The sequence below is a fragment of the Gossypium hirsutum genome, chromosome D07, assembly GCF_007990345.1.
Source record: "Gossypium hirsutum isolate 1008001.06 chromosome D07, Gossypium_hirsutum_v2.1, whole genome shotgun sequence".
In the NCBI taxonomy this organism is placed as follows: domain Eukaryota; kingdom Viridiplantae; phylum Streptophyta; class Magnoliopsida; order Malvales; family Malvaceae; genus Gossypium; species Gossypium hirsutum.
This window is the reverse complement of record NC_053443.1, coordinates 5,808,815-5,828,746: the sequence shown is the minus strand read 5'-3', so window position 1 is coordinate 5,828,746 and position 19,932 is coordinate 5,808,815. Positions and strand designations below refer to the sequence as shown.

The 19,932-nt window shown below is 31.1% G+C and overlaps 1 protein-coding gene across 1 annotated transcript; it reads right to left on the bottom strand.

The window, feature by feature from the left end:
- Positions 1-17,651: 17,651 nt before the first annotated feature.
- On the bottom strand, positions 17,652-19,418 carry LOC107953582 (bidirectional sugar transporter SWEET10). Its single transcript, XM_016888927.2, has 6 exons — positions 19,245-19,418; positions 19,126-19,162; positions 18,825-19,035; positions 18,570-18,731; positions 18,358-18,477; positions 17,652-18,201 (listed from the first exon to the last, which is right to left on the bottom strand). The coding sequence occupies exons 1-6, from the start codon at positions 19,285-19,287 to the stop codon at positions 17,932-17,934; spliced, it is 843 nt and encodes a 280-aa protein (XP_016744416.1). The 5' UTR covers positions 19,288-19,418; the 3' UTR covers positions 17,652-17,931.
- Between the last annotated feature and the right edge of the window lie 514 nt (positions 19,419-19,932).

The window sequence follows — 19,932 nt, the reverse complement described above, 5'->3', positions numbered from 1 at the left end:
ATAACATAAACTATAGGTTTTAATATGTATTACACAATAAATTTAAACATGATTAACATAGTATCGAAGTTTTCGATGTCGAGATTGATTGGCCATGTTCTCCATAGCTCTCCCTAAAATGCTTATAGAAAATGAATAATGTGGTAATTTTTTAAATTAATCAGTTTAGATAAATACAATAATGAATGCGAACTACGATGATAAAATAAAATCTGCTAGCAATCAAAGCAGTAAAAACATGTTTGTGGCACTGCTATTGAACTTTCATATATTACTTGCTGTTAATTGTAATCTACAACCATCGTTGGCTCTTTTTTCTTCAAGTGTTTATGCACCATATTCATATTGTCACATTTTCATATATGGATAAAGAAATATGGTCCTTTAAAACCTTTCAAAATTTATGGCAAACTTAAAAAAATTAAATATACCAATATCCCGCAAGGCGCGAAGCCAGAAAATTTTTTTAGGAGGCCCGGAATTAAATTGTAATTTTTATGATAGTAAAAATGTAATTTTTAATGGATTAAATTGAAATTTTATCATTTTTAAGGGAAATAAAGTATAATTTTACTTTTACTAATTTAAAATTTTAAAAGATCAAAATAAAAAATTTTCCATTTTAAGAGTCTGAGCCTCTAGTCAGCCCCTAGATTCGCCTTGATCCCTCTCGCACACTAGAATCTAAACAAAATAGGTTAGTTTAATTTACACTTTTTTTTATCTGAGAAAATGCAATGCACTCATTTTTATAATTTGCTGGAAATTGTAGAATTCATCCCCTTTGACTGGCAAGTAACTAATGGCCATTGTCCATTGGTGTTTCAGCCAAGGAAACATTGTCCTTTGAGGAAAACAAGTTCAAGTAATTGAACATGTACAATACATTAACAAAGTTTAAATTAAAAATTAACTTATGGTAAAAATGCACTTTGCCCCCCCAATGAAAAAAATTATGTTTAATCATTTAAAAAATGATGAAATCATAAATTAAGATATTATAAAATTTATTATTCAATTCTACCTCCCCTAAAAAAGAAATTGGATTCGCCTCCTGAAGACAATGTCACTAATGATTAGGCTGATGAAAGGACTTCATTGGTAGAATACTAATGCTTTAAGGATTCAATCATAAAGTTTTAAAATGTGAATACCAATTTAAAATTCAGATGATATAGTTTGGGGATGCTCTGTGAAAATAATCCATTAAGATAAGTTTGATTTATATAGGTGGGCTAACAACTAGCATCAATGTGGCATTATCATCGTATGGGGACTGATCGAAATGAGCATGTGAGAAATTGGTAGTGCAATTAACATAAAAAGGTTTGGTTGATCAAAGTATAGGCTGCGCTGAAGCCTCCTTTACAGTATTATTTTCTCTCCATACATTTTTATAAAGCATTCATTCAAGATTCATTCACTTTAATACCTTTTTATCATATGATTTTGCATAGTAATCATGTTAAACACGTAAAAGTTTGATTTCCATTGTTAAGCTAGTTGGTATGTATGGTCCATGGACCAGTTTAACTTTCACCTCAAAAGCTAGCTCAAGTGAGATCTATAAAAACATATTATCGACCAAGGCTTCATTGCGCTTCTTAATCAATATAGGACTCACATCATTTTCCGATTCCACTATATTAAAGAACATATCGACCTCTTGTCCTTCCTAATAATATGAAACTCACATTATTTTTCGATTCTATTGTACATAAAACATATTAATTCCAAAATCTTTTTGCCCTTCCTAATCAATATGGAATTCACATAATTTTCTGACTCCATTATACATAGAACATATCTATTCCAAGACCTCTTCGTCCTTCCTAACCAATATAGAACCAACGTTGCTTTCCGACTCCATTAAACATATCAACTAAGACCTCTTTGCCTTCCAAATCAATATTTGTCACATCATTTTTTGACTCCACTGAACATAGAACATATCATGTCCAATACCTCTTCGCACTTCCTAACCAATATAGACCTTACATCGCTTTCCGACTCCAATGAACATATCAACCAAGGCCTCTTTGCCTTCCTAATCATTATGGAACTCAAATCATTTTTCGATTCCATTCTATGTAGAACATATAAATTCCAATACCTCTTTGCCCTTCCTAACCAATATGAGACTCGCATCATTTTTCGACTCCATTGTATTAAAAAACATTTCAACCAAGACCTCTTTTCCCTTCCTAATCAATATGGAACTCACATCGTTTTCTGACTCCATAGAACATATCAAATTCAATACCTTTGTAATGACTCGAAAGTCAATGGTGTCGGAAAATATAATTTCGGTATCCCGTTTCCATAAACCGAGATCGTAAATATTTTTATTAAATATACGAAGTTATATTATAGGTGAATTGAATTTTGGATATGTAAATTTTTTTGAATTAGTGATTAATTAAGGTACCTAGATTAAATTATAAAAGTGGTAAAGTTCATTTACTATAAACTTTTAAATTAGAAACATGGATCAAGGATTAAATGGCAATTATACCATTTAATATGTATAGTGGGCGGTAATTTCGCTTATCTCATTAAAATTTTGATAAAAAATAATAAAAGAAAGAAATAATAAATTAAACTATTGAAATGAAAACAAATAAAAGTGGGGAAAAAGAGAAAGAAGCTTTATCTTTCTCATTTTCCACCGAAAACACAAGTGAGGGAGGAGGAAGTTTCAGCAATGGGGTTTTGATTTTTGAAGCTTTAATTGCTAACGTCGACCCGGATTCTTCGAAAAAGAAGGGAAAAAATAAAGTCATCGACGAGTAACTCGAAATTTACGGTTTGTATTTTTATGACCCGAATCACTTCAATTGCTGCATTTTGAACTATTTTGTACGGTAAGATCATAAGGTGAGTTAGAAATGATAAATTGAGTGGAATTGATTCAATTCGATTGGTTGTTTGCAATAAAGATTAAATTGAATAGATTTAGAAAAACTGTGTATTGTTATAAATGTGAAATTGAAGTCGTATTGAGATGAATCTTGCTTTACATTTATGAATTGATTATTGATTGATGAGATGGTAGCATTGAATTGAAATGATGATTGACCATGTTTATCAGACTTGCAAGGTTAGGAATTCGAAATGAAAATGTGACAACCATTCAGTATAACTTCAAATATGATATGAAATGATTTATGTTCTTAATTTGAATATGATTAAGTTAATGAATATGAAGAAATGGTATAATTTGACATATTAATTTGCATATGAACATTCAATCTTTGATTTATATCTTTGCATAATTTATGTTATGTTATAATATTTGTTATCAAAATATCATTGAGTTTGTACTCAGTGTACGATTTTATTTTTCGTGTGCAGGTTAGGTGTTATTTGGACTATCAAGCATCGATTTTTAGCATCCATCAAGAATCTCGAACTCAGCAATCTCGGTGAATTTCCTTTTGTCAGTTAAGGGCATACACCTAAGGGAGCCTTATGTTCATATGATGCTAATTTTGAATGATGAATTGGCATTTTAATGTACTTTGTATATATGTTGGCATGATTTTGGTAATGGTTTGAACCATGTCTATGTATTATTATGTTTATGATGTGTGAATTAGGTAAATACACTCAATAACTTGAATGAATACTAAATGTTATACTATGAATAGATAGGTTGGAATGTGTTATACTATACGTCGATAATGACAGTAAGAATTATCGCAAATCAATAAGAAAGAAAAATAAGAACACACAAATTTTACGTGAAAAACCCTTATCGGGAAAAACTACGAACAAAAGAGGAGAAATTCACTAATGTAGAAAAACAACAATACAAGAGGTTTTCGACTACACACGTTTTAAGGGTTAAACAACCCTGTTATAATCAATGTCTAATAGAAGAAGTATAGTTCTACATGGATTCAACTTGTGTGGCATGGTCTTTCGCCCCCACAGATCATCAATTTTGCCATTCTATTTTATTTTTTTATCAAGTGAGTTGCACCTCAAACTTTTCAAGACGGATCAAACGGAATTCGAGTCACACAACTCTAACAGAATGATTGGTATGCTTGCATTGTTACGAATGTGTTTAAGCTTGAAAAATATGAAATGGTCATTTTTGGGTCGGAATTAATATGTAATGTTGAAAGAGGTATTATTGATTGAAAATCTTGAAATGCTAGGTAGAATTGCTTGTTCTGATAGATTTGAATGAAGTTATTTGGTATCAAATAAGGCATAGTAAATGAAATGGTTTTGGTATAGGATGAATGGATGATTTGTTGATGTATTTGGCTAGTTTTTTTTTACAGGTTTATGAGGTACTATTTGAACTAATACGGTTTGGCATGAAATGAACATGTAAAAGGAAGTTTTTTACCATTTCAGTAAGAAAGTATCAATACCCTCGCATAGGTATTGATACTTGACCATTTGAATCGATTTATCAAATAAATAGAATGCCAAAACGATATTGATACTTAAATGGGTATCAATACTTATCAAATAGGTATCGATACCACATGACAGGTATCAATACTTGTGACTTAAATGAAGTATTTTTAAAACATCGAAGCTAAAAACGGTATTGGTACCTACCCAAGGGTATCGATACCTGCCATGAAATTTAAAACCTTGCAATTTTGTCCTATTTCATGCTCGGACATTAAAATTGGGCCCTCGTAAGATCAATTTAGATTAATTTGATTGTATGCATGTTATATAATGGTGTGTTTGATTTAATTATGAAATTTCATGTAGAAAGTTGTCTCGGCAACGAATGTGACGTCCCGTTGCTCGAACCCTGCGATCGGGTCCGGTATTAAGGTGTTACAACCTCTTCACTCTTCCTAACTAATATGGGACTCGCATCATTTTCCAACTCTATTTTATTAAAGAATATATCGACCACGACCTCTTTTCCCTTCCTAATGAATATGGAACTCACACCATTTTTCGACTCGAACATATCAATTCCAATACCTCTTTGCCCTTCCTAAACAATATAGGACTCGCATCGTTTTCCAACTCTACTATATGAATATGGAACTCACACCATTTTTTGACTCGAACATATTAATTCCAATACCTCTTTCCCTTATCAATTCCAATACCTCTTTGCCCTTCCTAACCAATATGGGACTCACATCGTTTTCCAACTCTATTTTATGAATATGGAACTCACACCATTTTTCGACTCAAATATATCAATTCCAATACCTCTTTTCCCTTATCAATTCTAATACCTCTTTGCCCTTCCTAACCAATATGGGACTCGCATCGTTTTCCAACTCTACTATATTAAAGAACATATTGACCAAGACCTCTTTGCCCTCCCTAATCAATATGGAACTCACAATCGTTTTCCGACTCCATTGTATGTAGAAGATATAAATTCCAATACCTCTTTACCCTTCCTAACTAATATGGGACTTGCATCATTTTCCGACTCCACTATACAAAAAACCAAATAAGAGGGACCATTGGTTAGTGCAATGTAGACTTTGATACCAAATGATATGAACCTATTTAGCTCTATTCAAAAGGAAACTCATTTAAGATTTCCCTACCTAACCAATACAAGGCTAACATATTAACCAAGACCTCTTTGCCCTTCCTAACCAATATATGATTCACATCAAGGGCGAAACTAGAAAAATTATCAATGAGGGAAGAGTGAGGCAGAATTAAATTTGTATATTTTTATGAGAGCTAAAATTTAAATTCACCATTTTAATAGTTTATATCTTTTTAATTTTTTACAGGACTAAATCAAAATTTTATTATTTTTGGGCAGTCAAAGTGTAATTTTAACTTAAACTAGCTTAAATTTTGATAAAATTTAAAGGGCCAAAAATAGGATTTCTCATTTTAAGGAGGGGTACTAGCCCCTTTAGCACCATCCCTAATTCACATCACTTTTCAACTCCACTGTACTAAAGAACATATTGACCTATACATCTTTGCCCTTCCTAATTAACATGGAACTCATATAGTTTTCCGACTCCATTGTATATAGAACATATCAATTCCGAGACCTCTTTACCCTTCCAAAGCAATATGGAACTCACATTGTTTTCCGACTCCACTATAGAAGAAACCAAAAAATGACCCATTAATCAATGTTAGATAAACTTTGATATCAAATGATATGAACCTATTTAACTTCATCCGAAAAGTAATTCTTTTAAGATTGTCCTTGATTAGTCAATATGGAGTTTCACGTCACTTGTATTTTTAATTCTATTCGAATCGAAGACCGACCAACCGATCAAGTCGACCATGTGAGAAATTGATATTGCAAAGAAATAAATAAAGCAGCTTGAACCGGACAAAGTTTTTGGTTGAACATATGGTTTTAAATTATATGCACTTTTTGATTATTGAATTAATAAAAAGACAAAAGAAAAAAATCATTAGCTTTGCATGATGTCATCCCCAAAATAATGTTGACAGCCATGAATGAGATATAAAGAAAATAACTTTGTGTGCATTATTTCAGGGTGAAATGGACAAAAGATGATGCAAATGCATTACCACTTAATTGAAACAAAGAAATGGACTTGGCTTACAAATGCAATGCAACTGGCCGATGAAAGAAAGCTTCACTTTAAGGTCAGAAAAAATTTTAAATTAAATTAAATTAAAAAGACAACCTTTTTTGCAGTTTTTGCTTATGTTTCTGAGTGATCTTATCATCTCAACTTTGCAAAGGAAATAAAGATTTGCTAAAGAAAAAGACAGCTTCTTTTTTTCTTTTTTTTTTTGCCATGACGTATTTTTCGCTTGCTTGTCTGAAATCTTCTTCTAACTTTTCGTAAATTCAGGCACGGAACGATGAAGATTACATGATGTTTCGGTTTGTTATTCAATGAATATGAATGACTAATGATATCTATTACAAATTGAATTTTAGTTCAGTTGATATTGTTGATATTACAATAATTAAGAGGACATGGATTCAAGCGTACTTTCTTCTAATTTAAGGGTTAGAGAGTGCTTATAGAAAAATTCAAATAAAATATTAAATCGATTATGCTTTTGATTATCAATTCAACATTACCATTAACGATATTAACTTGTTACCAATGTTTTAAAAATCGGATTGTAGATCAAATTCATGAGCCTTTTAATTACTGATTCAACCAGTTAGAATTGACTGTATTAATTTTTTTTAAAAATAATAATAATTCAAACTCAGTCTATTTTTGAAAAAGTGAACACTTAACCAATAATCATCAATAGGATGGAACTATTTTTGGTTAATATATACTAAACTAAATAAATAATTTGTTGTTGATTCAATTAATTTATGCCATTTAATTTTTATCACACTAATGAAAAAGATGCATGGGGAAATTGTTGGGATTAAAACGAGGGTTTAAGATAGGAGTAGTGAGTGCCCCATGGCATGTTTATCTGATCTTCAACCAAAAAGAAATAAAGAAGCAGATATGTTGCATTACTTTTGCCTGCCTACCATTTTTCTTGACGTCATCTCAATTATTACAATTCTTTTACTAGCTACTTGCTTCATTACGATTTGATCCCTCAGATTTCACGAAAAAATGGAATATAAAATCATAAAAGAAATGCATGACGTGCACACTGCAGCCTCCACTTTCATGCAACACAACCTATAGATATTTTGTTGGAACAAACTTATTCAATATTAAAAATATAAACACCAATACCATACATCTTTAAATTTAGGGATAATATCATTTTTTATCCAATATTTATTTTAATCTCTGAATTTAAATTTTATTAAAATTTAATGAAGTGATTAGTATTTTTGGAAACATGACTAGATTGGCCGGTTCGATCAATAGATATATTGATCTAAATAAAGTGGTTGAATTGATAGAACCGAAAACTGGGACAAAAATTAGTAGTTAAACATGTTGAACCGATTTAATAATTTTTTAATTTTTTATGATTAATTAATTAATTAATTAATTAACTAATGTTGGTGTAGCATTATACCACATCATCACCTGAAAATTTATATAAATTTTTTAATTTTCAAATGATGATGTAGCACAGTCTTAATGTCACATCGTCAAACTTTCATATTTTTCAAGTCCAATGATCAAAATAAATGTAGTTGTCAAATTCAGGTACCAAAATAGATTAAAAAATATATAAATACCAAAATTTATATTATCCCTCAAATTTTATCATGGAAGTTACGTATGTGGGGTTAATGTTGTTTTATTCGTATCATGTCTAAATTATAGAGTATTTTTATTTGAACTTCAAATTCTATCGTAGTTGAACATTAAAATTGAGTATTTGTCATTGTATATAATTATATACGGAAACAGAATTATGTGATAAGAGTTAAAAAATCAGGTTAATAAATAAGAGTTGAGCTTGACTTTTAATATTTAACTTGTTATTTGAGTTTTTCTTAATCTTAATTTGATATTCAAATTAAACCACATCATGTAGCTCGATAAATCTTTGAAATGCGTGCTCTAGTTAAAAAATATAAGTACTTAATTGAATAAAAAAAGTTTAGATACCAAATTAACGTTGAAGCCAAACACATGTACTTAACTAGGACAAAAAAAAATTAACTCAAGTATCAAATTGAAAAAAAAAAAACTTTAGGTATTAAAGTGAACATTGAAGCTAGATTTAAGTGTCAGGTTGAGCCAAAAAATCGTAAGTGCTAAATTAAACATCGAAATTAATTATTTGAAAAGTTTAGAGTGAGATGTTTGGTTTATTGAGATTACAAAGGCATTGCAATTTAGCATAACTGATATTTTTATTGTAGTTTTGAGATTAAAGATAAAATTGGGGTTATTATAAGGAAAATATACAAGATGCTGGGAAGCATTGATGTTGGCATGAAGAAACAATGCAACAATTGTCTTGTTTTGTGGACCATATTAAAGAACACTTTCTCTAGCTAATTTTGTGATGTATTCATTCAATATATGGAAGAGCCAATACTAAAAGTGCTAAATAGATTCAATCACCAAATTGTCATCCTACTTTTCTATTCTTTGCTCTTCACTTTTCCTATTTTAGCCCCCAAAATTGTTGTTATTACCATTTTATTTTTGGACCCTAGTGGTCGGCACACATATTGGTATTTCCCCAAGCTTCTTCAGGTTAGATATGGAAAACCCAATTACCACAACTCTAAATTAGTTACTTTTAGGGTTTAAACATAGATGTATTATTAGCTTTTTATAATCAAACTTTCGTATTTTTTTATTTATAAAAAAGGAAATTTAACATCAAAACGTACTACATTTGAAATATATTTTATTTATATAGTTAAACGCAAATAAAGTTATATATAAGGAAAAAAGGATGGTAATAAGATTAAAACTAAGAAAGGGAGAATATATAGCTGACATAATTTCTTAATTACCATTTTCATACTCTTAACTTTGGAAGCATTGTCTATTTTTAAACAACTTTCAATGAGCTAAGGCAAGTTTCTTTTAGGTTAGAATATGTTGTTAGTATCTATACTTTGACCATTTTTGAGATTTGGTCCTTATATTTAAAAACTTAAATTTTAAATTGAATAAATAATTTTGAAGTATAGGGATTGTATCTCAATTTCTCTAGGAGTACAAGGACCAATAACATACTTTAACCTTTCTTTTATGGTTTCTCAAATTTCATAGTGCTCCAAAAGGATTTCTAAACTATTTTTTATTGGCACTTTAGAACTTTTAAAAAGAATTATGTATGAAATCAATTAAATGATAATATTCTTAATATTATTATAACTTTGATTTATTTTTAGGTTAAAATTTGCTTATAGTCCTTGTACTTTTTAAAAATTAAGAATTTAGTCACTGTACTTGTATTTCTAGGAATTTAGTCACTCTACTTTTTAGATTTCAAAATTTAGGTCCAACTGCTAATATTGTTAATTTTTTCTTGCTAAATTTGTTGCTGTGACATTTTGAAATAAAAAAACTACTCGCTTGGTAGCCATGCAATTAAAAAAATGTTGTAATTAACCTAAATTTAACAAAAAAAATTATTTTTAACACTATTAACAATTGAATCCTAAATTTTGAAATCTGAAAAGTAAATGGACTAAATTCCTGGAAATATAGGTACAAGGACTAAATTCCCAATTTTCAAAAAATACAGGGATTATAGGCATCTTTTAACCATAATTTTATTATCTAAGTAAACAACTTTGTGATATTAATAAACACAATAATATGTGATGCACTGTCCATGTATAAGTCTTATGCACCATCAATAAATAATAGCATGGCACATCGTCATTAAATTAAGCAAAAATTATGGAGGACTTGTAAATAAATACTAATAATTTTATTTAAATGTAATTAAACATTAATTAAAACTATTATAAATAAATATTAACAACTGTTGCATTTAAGATTTTAGATTTAAAGATTTAGGGATTAGATGATCTCATGTTTAAGGTTTAAGATTTAAGATTTTAACACTTATTTATAAGATTTTTACTATTGAATGTTTTATTATGAAAAAGTATGATATTATTATTTAGGGATGAGAAGTTTATGCACGCATCAAATATCACTAAAATCGGTGAACAAAAGAAAGAGATAAAAGGTGATTTAGGGGACATTTCCGCGATCGGTTCTGACTTTTGATATTTTTGTATTTAATTTTTTCATGTGTGTTGGCTAAGTTGTTTACCTTGCTTATTATTTAATCATTTACATGTAAAGGTTTATTATCAAGTATATGGGGTAAAATTTTAAAAAGTTGCAATGTTTTTTTTTCTCATTTATTCTTTTTAATATAATATAAAGCACTAGACAACTTTCTAATGGCGATGGATAGAGGTGGATTTTAGCATTGAATGGGGTCAATTATTATTAGGATAATTGCAGTTCTATTGTAGCTACTTTGGTCAGAATTGGTACTATAATTTATTTGTATTTTAGCACTATTATTCTATTAGAAATCATGTTGTGGGGGTATTTTATAAGTACAACACAAAGTGGATAACTTGATTTTTTAGTTAATTATTCAAGGAGAAATATAGTGGAAGGTGATCTAGATTTTAATATGAATATGAAGATGCTACATGATGAGTGGTAAACTTAAATCACCACTTTTACATGTTTGAAAATAGTAGATTAGCTAATCCCTATAGGCGTAGGTCGAAACCGATTGCATAACCAAACTTTTGGTGTTGCTTTTCTTCACTTGTTAGTTGTCTCAGTTTTAACTACTTGTGTATTTGCTTTCATATCAACTCGCAAAAACAATTGTTTCTTTAAATTGATATCAAAACTTAACACTTGACGCAATAAGTGGTGATTCTAGTTTTGATTTTTTTCTCACAATGGAAGGCTCTTCAATTTCACGACCCCCTATGTTGGATTGATCCAATTACACATACTAGAAGACAATGATGAAGGCTTTTATAAAGTTAATAGATGAAAAGGCTTGACGCACAGTTCTCACTGGATGGGAACCTCTTAAAACTGATGTCTCTGGAGTTAAAACTTCTAAGCCTAAACTTAATTGGACTAGTGAGGAAGAGAAGTTGACTAATGCAAATTCCAAGCCCTTGAATGTCATTTTCTGTAAAGTTGATGGTCAAGAATTCAAGAGGATCTCCAACTATATAATAGCTAAAGAAGCTTGGGAAATTCTTGAAATAACTATGAAGGAACCAACACAGTAAAAAAATTGAAGTTGCAAATGTTGACCACCAAAATTTAGACACTCAAAATGTAGGAAAATGAAACTTTTGGTAAGTCTTTTTGCCAAGCTATGTGTCTTGTCAAATCAAGACTTAGCACATGTAATGAATACTCAAACTCAAAGTTCGTAAGAAAAGTCCTTAGATCACTACTTGAAAGATTTGCCATAAAAGTGACATCAATTGGAGAGGCTAAAATTAAAGATAGAATGTGCATTAATAAACGTATAAGGTCATTACAAGCATTTGAAATGAACCATAATAAATCAAGGAAGAACAAATTGAAAGGTGAGAAAAACATAACACTTCAAGTTGCAACCACAGTTAGAATTGCTAGTAACACTACTATTGACGAACTCTAAAAGCAAATTGGTTTTCTTACTTAGAACTTCAAAAATCATTTAAGAAGATGCCTAGAAGGTACAAGAAGTTTGATGTTGCAAAAAAAAAATCCAAAAACAAAAAACAAAGGTGTTGTGATCAATGATAAATCTATCAAGGAGAAGAAGAAAGGTATATAATGTCATAAATATTATGACTTTGGACACATTCAATAAGAGTGTGAAAATACATTCAAGAAGAAAAAGAAATACCTTTTTGTTACATGGAGTGATGAAGACTCTTTTAACAATTCAGATGAGGGTGAGGAGCATGTCAGCAACTATGTTATTTTCACCACTTCTGTCAGTAATGTAGTCGTAATTGATTCAGAAGCTGACATTGATTCTGATATAGAACCCAATAAATATTTCTTAGTAACTTACAAGATAGTGTTGGAAAAAAGGGAATATCTATGCACAATTAATGCAAATCATATTGATGAAATTTCTTTTCTGAAACTGGAAAATAAAAAAAGTCATCAAGCAAATGGTTGTCAAAGATGCAACCTTGAAGGAGCTTTCTTCCGCATAGTCCATGATGAAGAAGTTCAATACAACCAATGAGAATGTGAGAAATTTAACGTAGATAATGGCAATGTATCGCAAAGAAAAGAAAAAAAATAGAACACATAGAATTTTACATGGAAACCCTGTCGGGAAAAAACCAAGGCAAAGGAGAAGAAAATTCACTATGTCGAATGATACAAGAGGAGAGATGATTACATCAATTTATATGTTTAAAACCTTATTACAATCAAAGTCAAATAGAAGTAATACGGCAATGTTAAAACACATTATTCTAATCAGCATCAAATAGAGGAAGTAAACATCTATACGGATTTCACTTGTGCAGCCTGTATCAGAATCAACATCAAATAGATGAAGCAATGCACTAAGGTTAAACCTCGGCCTTCGCCCTTGTAGACCCTCCTATCTTGCCACTTATATTTAATTTTTAACAGGAATTTGGGTCACACAACTCTGATAGAGAAACTTAATGAAATTTTTGTTTCTGAAAGGAAAGAACCAGGAAAGGAAGGTCTTAGATATATTAAAAAGAAAATCAATGGATTAACTATGAAACCAATTATTTTTTAGAAATTAAGAACTCAATTTTATTCCTATTTATTCTAGGCCCAATTTTGGGATGTGACAGTTACGCTAGGAAGATGACAGTATAAGGTAAGAGAAAGATTGAGTATGATCTACTTAAAGAGTAATACGAAAGGACGAGTACGACTTATCTAAGAACGCGGGTAAATGGGATAGTCTAAGAATTTTCCAAATTAAGAAGATAAGAAAGACGAGTAAGAATATATGAGTCTGTAAGTTTTGGCGAGTAAACCCAAGTCGAGGGTGAAAATAGGAAGATAGAGCGAAACCTAAGCCTAAGGGGTCCACGGGTAAAAGACAACCTAGGCGGGTAAGTCTGTCGGGGTTCACTTGGGAACAATGATAGCGTAATAGTCTAACTGGTAGAGTTTATCAGAAACCTATAAAGAGGAAGGATGTTTGATTAAAATTAAATAACACCGGATAGACCACGTGGAGCTAACAAGAGAAGCGTCTGCTAGGGGATAACATAGGACGGACAATCCATCAAGAATAGTTGAAGGTAAGGATATGAAATCTAAGGAAGTAAATGGAAGACAACTGATGGTAGGCAATGGAATTCACATCCAAGGTTGTGAGTAAAAGAGGAAGATAGGCTTTTTAGGTAGTAAGGGAAGTTGAGATCAGGCGGAATTAGGCCTTTATCACTAGAGGACTGTTACCATAAAATAACACACTTATGTCTTAGATAGAGAATAGGTCTGCCAACAATAAGTTGTGGGAAAAGGGGGAGTCATTAACCTCGTCGATGAAATCTGTGGAAGGCCAAGGATGATTAGGAAGTTGAAATCTCTGCTTAAAACTTTGTTCCTTAAAGTTTTTGAATTTCTACTATAATGTTGTCTTGCAAATTCTCACTACGCTCATTTGACCTTACAAATTTACTGCTTATTCGCAGGATAAAGTTTTAACTTGAGAATTGAGTGGAGTGACCAAACTAGACATCGTTAATTTGCGGGAGGGGCTTGACTGTCGTTCATGTGTATAGAGTGGCTCTCCTTATAGGCTACATCTCGAGAATTAAATTAGATGTATTAGTATTGTAAACTTAAATCAGAATGGCGAATAATGCCAGAGATTACCAATATAGTGAATTTCTAAGAGTTCTAAAGTTTGTTTGAAGTGGGTTATGGCTGAAGTTAATTTTTTTAAAATGTGGAAATTAAAACATTTAAATAGGATAGTCAAGGAGTTTAGTTAAGTTACACGTGGGTTGTGACATTCAGTACATGAACCGGTGGATTAGGTCGAGTATAGGGTGTTACACTGCATCAAAGGAAAACAACATACAAAGTCACATCCTTAATTGCAACTAGTTATCTAGACTACTAGTCTCTTAGAATTGCTTCATATGAACTACTATGTATTGGTGTTGCTAATGATTATTTGAGGTACACCTAGGTCAGGTTATTGAGGGAAAATTTTGAAACTTCTGTTGAATTCAGAAGCTAAGCAACAAATTGATGAACAAAAAAGGCCAACTAATTAGAAAATCATTAGAATCAGAAAAGAAAAAAAAGACCAATTGATTGGAAAAATCACACCTTATTAAAAGCAATAATGGTAGAGAATTTGATAATGAAGAATTATCTATTTATTGTGATTATGAAGGAAACAAAGGTAAGTTTTTTGCTTCCAAAACACCTAAGCAGAACGGTGTGGTAGAGAGAAAGAATCAAACAATGAAAGATATGGCTCGAGTAATGCTCAACAATAAGAATGTTTCTCATAAATTCTAGGTTAAAGCAATCAACATTGTAGTTCATGTAATCAATAGAGTCCTATAGGGACAAAAAAAAGGATGACTTTCGAATGAGATGTGGTGAGGAAGGAAGCTTATTGTCAAATACTTTCATGTTTTGGGGAACAATTGTTACATTTTATGATATTGGGTGTTATATAAAAGGAAGTTCAATGCCAAAAGTGATGAAGAGATTTTCTTGAGCTACTCTAGCAACATCAATGCTTATACAGTCTATAACAGGAAACTGTTAACGCAGTTTGGACTTAAAGTACATCTACGTTGCCTTACTTAAAGAAGAATTACACTAATAAATATCAAAACACAATCAATAATGTAAGCATAATATATCCTAATTCTCATATAGTTGTAGCTTCACCTAGGAACATTTCGTATGAAGTCTCCCCCCTAAAAAAATGATAAAAAAATCCCTCAAAAGTGAACAACAAAGCAATCTAAGGTTCCTCTCGTAATGAATAGAATAATTTCCTCAATTGAATCACATTTATAGTGTTGTGTATCCAACTTTTATTATTTCTCATCAGTATCCTTCGACAACAACTGCTAGTGTTTCATGCAAAAGGTAGGAGGCTGACTTGAGTGTAGTCAAGAATGATGGTTAACGGTTGCCTTCTCCCATGGGCTATTTTAAATGCAATGTTGATGCCCCTCGATTTGAACATGCAAGTGTTGTTGGCTTTGCAACCATTATCCGAGATTGCCATGGTCATATGGTAAGGTGTTTGTTCAGGTTTGAGAATGTGCTAATTAGCCCTTGCGTAGCAAAAGCCTTTGTTATATGTGAGTCCCATTCATGGTTAAAATTGATACATATAGATAATGTGCTTTTTGAATCAGACGGTTTGATGGTGGTGAATGCTTTATTATGTCTCTCAATTAATGTTTTGGAATTTTGCATGTTGGTTCATGATTGCTTAATGCAAAATAGGCAATTTTAACATTTTCCCTTCTGTTGGACTGGTAGGAATGCAAATAAGATGACTCATTCGTTTGCTAAGGCAACCTTATTATATGCAAACCACATTGAATGGGATGCTATTTTTGTTTCTACTTTTTTTATCTCTCATTAAATGTTCATGTAGACTATGCTAATGATGATTAAGGACGTTAGGATCGGGTGTATAGGGCCAACCTGTTGGGTTGGGATTTAGTGGTTCTTTCCTTATTGTTTTTGTTTGTGTTTCTTATTTCTTTTATTAAAGTCTTGATTTTCCTTTAAAAAAATGAATCATTCTCTCATCAGTCAAGGAAGTCTTGATGGAATAGGACTCTTCAAGAATGTAACTTACACGAAAGGCAACAATGTTAACTAGGATTCTTCAAACTTTGATGCACATGTTTCCTTTTTAACTAAGGACTCTTTTAAGGACATGTTGCATATGTCATTAGCTGATCTAAGTCTCCTCCCAACCTTAACTTGATCTTTAAGAGTCATGCTTAAACTAGAACTCTTCAATATAGTTGTACAATCTTACTTCTTGATTAGCATAAGTTTCCATGTTGATTAGCATATACTATTTGGAAGGTGTCGAACAAGATATGCCAACTCTCTAAAGCACAATACCAAGCACACTTTAGATTGCGAACCAACACAACATATTTTAAATTTTGGGTTAATATGTACGAAGGTACTTGAACTTAGCAACTTATACCTACTTGGTACTTTAAAGTTGTTTTTTACCTAATTGGTTCTTGAACTTGGAAATCGTAAACCAACTTAGTACTTTTTTTGGGTATCTGACTAACACTGTTAGAATATGTTGACATGGCATTGATGACCAAGCATTGTGACACGTGACAGCCTCACATTTTGACACATGAAATATTTTTATAAATATTTTATAGATATTTTAACTTTTTTCCACGTGTCAAAATGTTAGGCTAGTAACATGTCACCATACTATTGGTTATCAGTGTCAAGTCAACATATTCTAACAATGTTATTCAGGTACCTAAAAAAAGTACCAAGTTGGCTTACAGTTTCCAAATTTAGATACTAGTTAGGTCCAAGAAAAAGTTTAAGTACCAAGTATAAGTTACCAAGTTTAGATATCTCCAAATATATTAACCCTTAAATTTTTTGTCATGATGTATAAATTTAAGTGATATATATAGAGATGTATATTAAGGATGTCAATTTAATTTTATTTAGTATATATATGTACCAAAAGAAATTTTTAAAAAATTTAAGTGGCTATCAAAAGAAAATTCTACAAATTTTGAATGACCGACTCCTTGTATATACAATGAAATAATTATATATATTCAATTAATAAGTGGTTGGAAGAAGTAGAAGTAGAATTCTTTTCCAAACATTTGAATTAAGTTCAAATTTCGAAATTAACATTATTGAAAGGACTTTACTTGAATACCACTCTCGACTCTAATAAAACTATACTCAAATGAGAACACCTGTAATTATACAAATATATATTCAAAAAGCAACATCATTAATTGGTAAAAATGCTTAAGGCAACAGCTTTATAGCATATAATGTTACCTAATTCTCATTATAGTATACACATTTATTTTAAATTCAAATAAGTTTCATCTAAATTACCAGCTAAGATATATTAATATGCATTCGAATAACTTGATCTAATTTATATAAAGTGGTACTAATATATTCAACACTTTATTTTCATAAACTTTCTAAAAGTAACCCTATCCAAAGTACTTGCTCATCATGATAATTATAAAAAATATATATTAAACATTAACGTAATAAAAACAAAAAACATTATACACTCATTATTGATTGATAGACAAGAGAGAGATGGAGAGAAAAAGATTACAATGAGGGGGATAGAAATTCCACAACACATTATTTTAATTTACTTTTTTTTTCCTTTTATTTTGCATGGCTTTTGACCTTAATTATTTGCCATGAAAACAAAAACTAAACGTAATTTAATTATACATTGCTATAACTTTTTTTTGTTGGCATCACTCGAGCGATCATCGTCCACTTGTAGAACCCTTTTTTTCCCCTTTCATTGAACCTTTTAAACTTTTTGGGAAGCATCTGAAGCTTTTTCCTTCGTATTTTGAGCTTCAACACCTCCTCTTGCTCCTCCTCTATTTTCGTACGGTTGAGGAGCCGTTGTGTTTACATCCGAAGACACGACCGACTCGAGTTTAATGACATCAACTATGTGCTGGTCTGGTAGTTGAAGCTTTGGATCTTCCACCACCATTTTCTTTGGGTGGTTCTTGTAGATTGCATAAAGTATCATTTGAAGGATCCCAAAGATAAACCCTAGTACGTTTGGTACCTGAATTTTCAAAAAAAAATGAAGTTTAATTATTATTGATATGGTAATTAAAAAAAGGTAAAGACTAAACTATTCACTTTTATAGTAGAGGGACCAATTTGCTCATAATGTTATAGTATAAGGAGTTCCAATTATTGCATGAATGAAGTAATGTACCGCAATGTTCATATCCTTCAACAAAAGGCCGTAGAAGAACCACATCACTGCTCCTAGGGTAAGGAACACTGATAAAGTAAACGGCATGAACTCAACACTCTTTGTCTTTATGACCTTTCTCTGCAAGAAAAACAAAGAATTTACGGTTTAAATATAATCCTATTCAGACCGGAAGTGATATTCAATTTCAAAGTTGAGACAATGATACTCACCACGATAGCAAGTGGTGCCGCGAACACACTCAAAGAGAACCCCATGCAAATGTATCCTAGAATATGGAGACGGGTCATTGGGTTATGAAGGAAGTAAGTGGAGAAAAAGACAAGTCCGAACCCGAAAACATTGAATAGGAGCATAAGCTTCACAGTTTCGAGCTGAAAATTTTCCACCATTTGGGAATTGAATTAGATTCATGATGAACTTCATGAAACACGTAGAAATATATAGGGCTTTTTTTTAGAATTTACCTTTTCCTTCTTTCTACCATAGTAAAAGTAAGTGACAATGTAAAAAGATTGAATGAAACAGCAGAAAGTGTTGATGGTAATTAGTAGCATAGCATCCTTCTTAAGAAGTGCATAGTAAATCCAAAGCATCGCACTGAACAATGATACCACATAGGGTAATGATTGGAACCCTTCTGATGTTTTCTTCTTGTAGATTTGATAAAATGTTGGCCTGCAAAAAATTACATCACCATCTCCATTAACAAGGCATAATTTATATAGAGAAAATTCATGAAATAATACCAAAAACAAAGAGACTTACAAGGGAGAAAGGGAGACCATGAATGAAACAACGTTGCCTAAAAACAAGAAAACATGAAGTTAGAGAAAATTATAATATGCAAAGAAGAAGGGAATATGAATATATATATATGTATGTACCGAGGATGCCGAAAACGAAAACCCAAGAAAGGTGAAGAGCCATCTTTTATTTGTATTAGATAAATATTATGTAAAGAATACCCTCTTTTTTCTCTCAGTCTCTCTCTCTCTCCGTGAAAGAGATAGTGAATATTTGTCAACTGAGGCTGATTCCAATGATCTCTCTCTCTCAGTTGCTATGAAGCAACCTCGAGGACGTCCATATTTATAGGGATGGAAAAGAAGGTGCCGACGTGTGGGGTGAAGTATGAAATACAAAAAAGTGATGTCAAGTTTACAATAAGAAAAATGTGAAAAAAAGTGGCTAATCATTGAAAAAGAATGTTTTGAGGGTTGAGTTAAAATTTAAAATTTTTGAGGGGTCAAAGTGAAAGAATCTATGTTAAACTGACTTAGATTGAACTATTATTTTTTAGAGGGACCAAAAATATAAATTTAAGGGGATAAAGGGATCAATTTAGATTGTTAATTTAACAAGGGCTAAAAATGATATTATACCATCTAACCATGAGGGTCAAGACCCATCTCCCCCTTGCTACGCTTTTATTGATTATATATTTTTATACGTGGTCATTAAAAGTAAAGTCCCTTGAATATACATTTAAAAACTTTTTATGGAGTGCCATCCTTAAATTTATAGAAAATTTATAAAATATAAAAATAAATAAGTTGGGTTCTGTTGTCCTTT

Bases quoted from the DNA above. Each gene is read 5' to 3' on its own strand.
- LOC107953582 (XM_016888927.2), bottom strand. From the start codon at position 19,287: ATGGCTCTTCACCTTTCTTGGGTTTTCGTTTTCGGCATCCTCG. The intron at 18,732-18,824 runs GTAAATTCTAAA...GAAAATTTTCAG, and splicing joins ATGGTAGAAAGAAGGAAAAG to CTCGAAACTGTGAAGCTTAT. The intron at 18,478-18,569 runs GTGAGTATCATT...TTTTTCTTGCAG, and splicing joins CGGCACCACTTGCTATCGTG to AGAAAGGTCATAAAGACAAA.